This window comes from Bison bison, unplaced genomic scaffold, assembly GCF_000754665.1.
Source record: "Bison bison bison isolate TAMUID 2011002044 unplaced genomic scaffold, Bison_UMD1.0 scf7180017864285, whole genome shotgun sequence".
Classification (NCBI taxonomy): domain Eukaryota; kingdom Metazoa; phylum Chordata; class Mammalia; order Artiodactyla; family Bovidae; genus Bison; species Bison bison.
This window is the reverse complement of record NW_011494857.1, coordinates 2,340,286-2,348,696: the sequence shown is the minus strand read 5'-3', so window position 1 is coordinate 2,348,696 and position 8,411 is coordinate 2,340,286. Positions and strand designations below refer to the sequence as shown.

At 46.8% G+C, this 8,411-nt stretch overlaps 1 protein-coding gene across 1 annotated transcript; it reads left to right on the top strand.

The window, feature by feature from the left end:
- KLK13 (kallikrein-related peptidase 13) lies at positions 1 to 8,411 on the top strand. Its single transcript, XM_010849677.1, has 5 exons — positions 1 to 84; positions 3,384 to 3,573; positions 3,886 to 4,154; positions 5,692 to 5,828; positions 7,345 to 8,411. Exons 1-5 carry the CDS (start codon positions 33 to 35, stop codon positions 7,531 to 7,533), a joined length of 837 nt encoding a protein of 278 aa, XP_010847979.1. The 5' UTR covers positions 1 to 32; the 3' UTR covers positions 7,534 to 8,411.

The window sequence follows — 8,411 nt, the reverse complement described above, 5'->3', positions numbered from 1 at the left end:
CCGCCCGCCCTGCCCCCCACCACAAAGTCACCATGTGGCCCCTGGCCGCTGCGATCTCTTTCCTGATGGTGGCCTGGTCAGGAGGTAAGAATGCAAGGCGCGGGGGCGGAGGCGGGGTGGCCACTGCAAACAATGGTAGGAGGCGGGAGCCGCAGGGAGCCGCAAGCTCCGCCTCCAGCTCGCTGGTGGGCGGGGCGGGGCGGGGCGGGTCCCTGGGGCGCAGGCGTGATTCCTGCGTGTCCCTGCGTGACCTGGTGACCCAGCTGGGGTCAGTCCATGCTCCGCACCTACCCCAGACCTCTCCCTGGGGTATCCCGGTTCAGATGGGCTTGCCCTATTGTTAAGCCTTCTAGATCTTGCACACCAGCCCTCTCACTGACTGTCCTACTCTGTACCGGAAAGTCCATCCCCAAGACCTTCCCAAGTTCAAGAGTTAGAAGACATAGACAGGGGTTCAAATCCCGACGCCTGGGGTCACAGTGGGATGACTGAGTGAGCATGTGTATGAGTGTACATGCACACGCATGCGCGCGCACACGCACACACACACACACACACTGCTTTATTGGTAGTATTCTGTCTCTAGTCTCAGGCCCTTCCAGAACCTAGATTGTTCTTTAGTCCTTGATAATCATTACCGTGTTAGTTGCTCAGTCGTGTCTGACTCTTTGCAACCTCATGGACTGTAGCCTGCCAGGCTCCTCTGTCCATGGGATTTCTCCAGGCAAGAATACTGCAGTGGGTTAACATTCCCTTCTCCAGGGGATCTTCCTGACCCAGGGATCCAACCCATGTCTCCTGCATCTTCTAACTGACACGCAGATTCTTTCCTATCTGAGCCACCAGGAAGGAGACCCCAAACCTGATTCCACACAGATATTCCTCTCCCCAGATATTCCTCTCCTCCCATTTAAGTCCCCTTTCCCTGCCTTGGCAGGCGAGTTGTCTGGAAACCCCATTCATCCATTCATTCAGCAGACAGCTGAGCAGCAGGCACTGTGCTAGGTGCTGTACAAGTAGACACAGTTGCTGTGTTCAGCACCCAGAACCTAGCAGAGATGGATGCTGGCATCATTCAGACAATTCCCCTAATAGTTAGTTAAAACTGTGATGCAAGGTGATGGTTTCAAGGAGCCAACCTGGAAGCTCAGAGATGTAGTGGCAGTTCCTGGCCCAGAACCGGGGCCCCCAAAGGACTTGACGCCTGAGCTGGGACCCAAAGGAGGGGGTCCTCAGGCACCCATCACCACTCTTGGGCTGAAGGCAGGGTAGCTTCTGTCTTGTGGTGACACCCCTAGGACTCCCGTATCCCCTCCTGGTGCCATGCCCCGGAGCTAAGAGCTCCACATGCAGGTCTTATGGAGCCCTTAACAGCCTGGTGAGGTAGGTGCATGGTAATTACTCCAGTTTCATAGCTGAAAAACCCAAGATTCTCAGACAGCAAGGTCCTGCCCCAAAGTCACCAGCAGTGCCTGAGTCAGGACCTTAATCCATGTTGCCTGCCCTGTCCTCCACACCCTGGACTTTATGCTCTGGCAAACCATCTCTGGAGTAGAGAATGGCAACCCCTGCCAGGACTCTTGCCTGGAGAATCCCATGTACAGAGAAGCCTGTCAAGCTACAATCCGTAGGGTCACGAAAGAGTTGGACACGACTGAAGGGACTTCACACAAACCATCTTTATTTTCAACCTAATGGGCTTCATAGAGGCAACTTTATTATTTTTTTTTTTACTTAGAGCATATTTGAAGTTAATATCACTATTCTAAGTGGAAAACAGCATCTTTTGCTATAAATAAAGGTAAAGGAAAAGGGCGACAGAAGATGAGATGTTTGGATGGCATCGCCGACTAAGTGAACACGAATCTGAGCAAACTCCGGGAGATAGTGAAAGACAGAGAAGCTTGTCATGCTGCAGTCCATGGGGTCGCAGAGTCAGACGGGACCTAGCGACTGAAGGACAACAATGGAAAAAAAAAAATCAGTTCTGCACAATGAACAAAAAAACAGTATTTATTGAATTGGACCAATATTGTTTTCAATTATAATATTTATTGAATTGCCTGTTGATGACAGGCAATTTCCCTTTCTGACCTCCTTCAATAATAGGCAGTTTCCCTTTCTAACGTCCCCCATAATAGGAAAGCCAGCTGGTTCTACTTAATTTGGGGGGTTGCCAGCCAAAGGCAACCTTCTGCTTCCTCCTGGTTTGAAAAGGTGACCTCAGCAAGACAAGAGAGATGTTAAAAGGATATGAGCACCATCATGCAAACTTTCTCCTGTCAAAATCAGGTTTGAAAGAGAAGTGATGATGACTCAGTTTCTGAGTGTGCAATTAATATCACTCCCTGCTTCCTGAGCGCTTGCTCCACACCAGGTCCTGTGTGTGTCTTGAATGTAGGATCTTATGGAACCTACGACTGTCTGATGAGAGACGAACTATAACTTTCCCTCCTTTACAGCAGAGAAAACTGAGACTTGTACCCAGCCAGGAAGTGGCACATTCAGGATTAGACGTCCTTTTATTTTTTTCAATTTCTTTGCTTATTGTATTTGTCTCGACTGTGCTGGGTCTTGGTTGGTGCACCGGGCTTTCCCCAGTTGTGGCGCGCAGGGGCTACATTTCCTTGCGGTGCTCAGCTTTCTCCATGCGGTGGCATCTCGTTGCAGGGACTCTAGAGCATGCAGGCTTCAATGGTTGCAGTGCACAGGCTGGGCTTAGTTACCCCTCAGCATGTGGGATCTCCTGGGACCAGGAATCAAATCTGTGTCCCCTACGTTGACAGGTGGATTCTTAACCACTGGACCACCAGGGAAGCTCCAGGATTAGACCTTCTTTGTCTCTGTGTGGACTGCTGTGCCTCCAACCTGGGTCTCCTGTATTGCAGGCAGATTCTTTACCATCTGAGCCACCAGGAAAGTTCCCTTCACAGAGGTTATGAATGGTATTTAAGGTCATGAAGGCACTCAGCAAATGTGTTTAGAAAGGATGGAGGAATGGATGGATGGATACTGCCTAGGTAGGTAGGGTAGGACCACCTCTACTCCTGGAAATCAATCCCTATGGTGGACCAAGACAGAAAATTCAGGTGGGAAGAAATCAGGCTTCTGCTTACGTATCAGAAGCTTCCTCATTCCCCAAACCCTTCTTTTAATCTCCAGTGGAGGGTTTGGCGCTTCTAGAAAGAAGGGACATCAATCTCTTCGCCCCAGCTCATCTCCACTACGTAGAAAATGGCAATGCCAAGAGACCGATAAATGATTCATCAGTTCCTGGCCACCCAGAGCAAAATTTTGACTCAGTCCCCAAGCCCAAGAACCGTAACGCCCAGCCTCCTTTCCCTGTGAACCCCAATTCTCTAACACGTTCTCTCCTCCACCAGGCATCTCTCGGGAGTACCCCAAGATTCTCAATGGCACCAATGGGACCAACGGGTTCCTCCCTGGTGGCTACACCTGTATCCCCCACTCTCAGCCCTGGCAGGCAGCCCTACAAGTGCAAGGGCGGCTGCTCTGCGGGGGAGTCCTGGTGCACCCCAAATGGGTCCTCACCGCGGCGCACTGTCTAAAGGAGTATGTGGGGCCTCGGGGAGTGAGGGGTGGGGATGAGACTGTAACTGGCGTGGTGCGTGGGTGGAGCAGAATTTGAGGATGAGGTTGGACTTGGGTTGTGATGGGCATGGGGTGAGCATGAGGTTTGGTGGAGACGTGGGGGTATGGGTATGGACAGGGAGTCCCAGCAGAGGACTTGGAGGAAACTGGAGTCAAGGATGTGGAAGCAGACACCTTTGGAAATAAGGAAGGGGGTGGGGAAGGGTGAGACTGGGGATGGGAACGGAGACGAGCTCCTGGACCCCTCTGACCACCGGCTTCTTGCACCCGCAGAGGGTACAGAGTGTACCTGGGCAAGCACGTCCTGGCGCGTGTGGAGGCTGGGGAGCAGGTGAGGGAGGTGGCTCGAGCTATCCCCCACCCTCGGTACCAGAGCAGCCCCACCCACCTGAACCATGACCACGACATCATGCTTCTGGAACTGAAGTCCTCTGTGCAGCTCACCAGGCACATCCAGACCCTGCCCCTCTCCCACCATCACTGCCTGCCCCCCGGCACCTGCTGCCGGGTGTCTGGCTGGGGCACCACCACCAGCCCCCAGGGTACGCACCCGCACGGGTGGCCGGTGGCTGCACAGAGCGGCCGGGGAGACTGGGGCAGAGACGGGAGGGCAGGTCGGAGCAGGAGTCTTTATGGATAAAACTAGATTTATTAGACATGGGTTAAGTCATGAATCGCATAGTGATATATAAAGGTATATATATCCTTCATGTAAATGTAGAAGTGTAAATACGTAAAAATATAAATATGAAGTTATATAATGTTACATATAATGTATAGTTTTGTATATCCTTTATAGAATATATAAATGTAGCATATATAAATATATAAACATAAATGTATATTTATAAAGAATATGCAAATGTGTGAATATATATCAAGTTATATTTATATTCTATATTTATAAAGAATATATAAATATAATTGTATATATAAGGTTATATTTATATTCTATGTAAAGAATACTTAAATATATGTAAAGTTTTATTTATAAAGAATGTATAAATATAAATGTATAAGTATATATATAGTTATATTTATAGTCCATATTTATAAAGAATATGCAAATCTAAATGTATAAATATATATAGCTATATATAATATGTCATATCGTGTAAATGATTAGTTATATTTCCTTTATATAAATATGCATAAATTTACCAATACAGAGCTATAATTACATGTTATATACCATATATAAAATTATGTTTCCTTTATATAAATATATATAAACTTATATGTAAAAAAATATATATATAGTATATGTACATATTTATTTGGATCATATTTATATGGATTGACAGAGTAAAACATCTGTATATAAATATGTAAATTATAGAAATTAGATTTATTTCCTAAGCTATAAATGATATATTTATTTAAATACATTGTATTCAAATAACATATATTATACATAAGTATGTATTTAAATATATATGTATCATTTATAATTTAGAAACTAAATTTAATATATTGGTTATTAAGTATAATAAAATATAAATAAATACATCTTTTGGATATAAATATATATATATGACTGTAAGTTGAGCTCTATAGCAGAAAGAGCCTTTTGCACCTCCTTAGCCGTCCCTCGCTCTCCCCTCGTCTCATCTCCACATCTCTCTTCCCAGCGTGCCCCACCCTTCTTCCCACCACTCTTTCCTGCTCTCTTGCATCTCCTTCCGTCTCTCCTCTTCCCTGTGTTTTCCCCATCTCCGGTTCTCATCACCGCTGCCTTCCTGTCTCTTCCCACCACCTTCTCTCCATCTTTCTGCATCACTGTCTCCACCTCTGTCCTCACCTACTTCCCCACTTATATCTCTTGCTGAGATGTATTTATTTACCCCTTACCATTCCTCTCCATCTTTCTCTCTACTTCTCATCCTTTCTTCGAGCTGTCCCCCACCTTCTCTCCACATTTCTGTCTTCCATCACTTTACCCAAATACATATCCTATCTCTTCTCCCATTTTTGTCTTCCCATTGTTATTTTCTACAGACTTGCTGCCCATCCAACTTCCACCCCATTAACCTGTCCAGAATAGACATCCTTAGACCTTCCTCTCTCTCTCCTCCTCAGTGACTTACCCCCAAACCCTCCAATGTGCCAACATCGAGCTTCGCTCAGACGAAGAGTGTCGTCAAGTCTACCCGGGGAAGATCACACCCAACATGCTCTGTGCCGGCACAAAAGAGGGTGGCAAGGACTCCTGTGAGGTGAGGCCAAGGGGGTGGTGTGTTGCCACAAGCCAGGAGGTGGGGACTGATGCTTGGGGGGAAGGATTTGCTTCCAGCCTTGGGCAAACCAGTCTTTGCAATGTGAGATGTCTCTTAGCATAGAGGGTCAGGATAAAAAGAGGGTACCCATAGCTGGCAAACAGAATTCATCTTAAGCCTAGGCTTTGACTGGCAGTGGCTACCCAGATCCTTGTGTTGAGATATATAAATGTTGGATCTCCTTTGGTTGTGACAGAAACCCAACACAAACTAGCTTAAGCAAAACCTTGGCTTTTGTGACTGAAAAGTCCAGGATGTCTTGTTTCAGGAATGGGTGGATCCAGGCGCCCACATAATGTGTAAGAATCTCTCTTTAACTCTCAGCTCTTCTGTTTTGGTTTCATTCTCAGTTAAACTTTCCCCATGCCATATAGCATGTTGGTCCCAGCAGCTTTGGTCTTAAATCTTACCCTCTAAGGAACCATCTTTGAAAGAGAGAGGATCTCCTTTCCAACTGTGTACATAATCTCTGAGCATGATTCTCTATCTGACCCTTGAACATCACGGGTTGGGACTGCATGGGTTCACTTATACATGAAGTTTATTTCAATAGTAAGTACTACAGTAAATACACGATTCAAGGCTGATTGAATCTGCAGATGCAGAACCTCAGACACTGAGGAACAGCATATATAGAGAGGGCTAATTACAAGTTATAGGGGGAGTTTTATTGTGCACAGAGTCCGTGCCCTTAACCCTTGTGCCATTCAAGGGTCAGCTGTATTGTGTCCTGAGCCACCACTGTAGCCAGAGCTGTGGGGTTCTCTGATGGACCAAGTCTGAGTCGTGTAACTAGCTGTGGGGGCAGACAGAGACATGGACAAGTTGTATGGATTGAAAGTGGGAGAGAGGGCAGTCTCCAAATGAAAAAATCAGGAGGCTGTCATCAAAATAAGGGGAAATGGGTACTATCCAGGCAAACAAAATATATTAAAAAAAAAAAAACAAAAAACCTATGCCCAAGAGAGGGGAGCTTCTTAAGATTGAGTTTTGGTTTCGTGGGAAACGGTATGATAATAAAGTAGTAATATGAGCCTTATCAGTTAGTAATGTCTGCCCTGGGCCCAGAGGGAGAAGTGGCCCTTCAGATGTATTGCATACCCTACCAGGAACATGGCTGGATTAACTCAATAGTAAGACGATACCAAGGAGCCGTAAAGTCGAAGCAGGGTTGAGAGGTGGGGAGGGGTAGCAGGTGAGATCTGGGGCCAGAGAACCAAGAACAGTGGTGTGAGGTAAGCCACCACCATTTTAATGGGACTGAAGAACAGAAAAACAGGGAGAGACACAGAAATGTCTGTCTGTTTCTCTGTCTCAGAGTTTCTCTCTCTCTGTGTTTGTCAGTTTATCTCTGTTTCTCTCTCTCACCCTCTCTGTATTCCTGTCTCTATCTCTGCCTCTGTGTGTGTCTCTGCCTCTGTTTAGGACACCCCGCCTCTCTCTTTCTCCCACTTAGGGTGACTCCGGGGGTCCCCTGGTCTGTAACGGAACACTTCATGGCATCATCTCCTGGGGAGACTTCCCATGTGGGCAGCCCAACCGGCCTGGTGTCTACACCCGAGTTTCTCAGTATGTTCCATGGATCCAAGAAACAATCCAAAAGCGGAAAACTTGTAAACAGGAATGGACGAAGGGCCCACAATAAAAGTCGGGTTGGCGTTCCTGCTCTCTTACTCGGTTTGCCCAGCCCTTCCCTGTCCCTCCCAAAGCGTTCCACTTGCACCAGCAACCCATGTTCTCCAAACTTCCAATGCCAGCTGACACTGCACGTTTCAAAAGCATTCAGTCATTTTCAGCATCATGCTCTCCCAGACGTTGCATCACTGAAACATCCCAGTCCCCTGAACGTCCCAAAGAAGACAATACTCCGGATGTCCCAACTGTTTCAACAAAAACCTAGATCACCATCTGAATGTACAATCTGTGGAACACTTGAATGCCTCCATCTGCCCGTCTCAACGATATTCTATGTTCTGTGAATGGAACTTCCTTGACAACATCCTATACCCCTTCAAGTATTTATTCACTGCCAATATTCTAGATCCGTCTATGTTTTGTACTCAAGAGAGTTCTAGACTCCCAAGACATTTCTTCCTGAAAATATTGTCTGCAGTATCTTCTGCCCTGACAACATTATGTGCACCTCTGATTCGTCACAGCTAACGTTGGAGCCGCATGACAGTTCGTTCATTCAAACGAGCCTCGGGAAATTCCTGGAGACATTTCTGGATCTCCCCAGTTGTCCCATTCCTACCTACATTCCATGTTCTGCCAGTATTCCTTGTCTCTGAACCCCCGTGCGCATTCAATATCAACAGTGCTCTAAACTCTAGGGTGCTGGGGTCGACTGCTCCAAGATGCCTCCGTGCTCCTTTGCTGCTGTTGTTGTTCAGTTGCTAAGTCTGTCTGACTCTTTGTGACCCCATGGACCGCAGCACACTAGACTCCTCTCTCCTTTACTATCTTCCTGAATTTTCTCAGATTCATGTCCGTTGAGTCAGTGATACCATCCAACCATCTCAT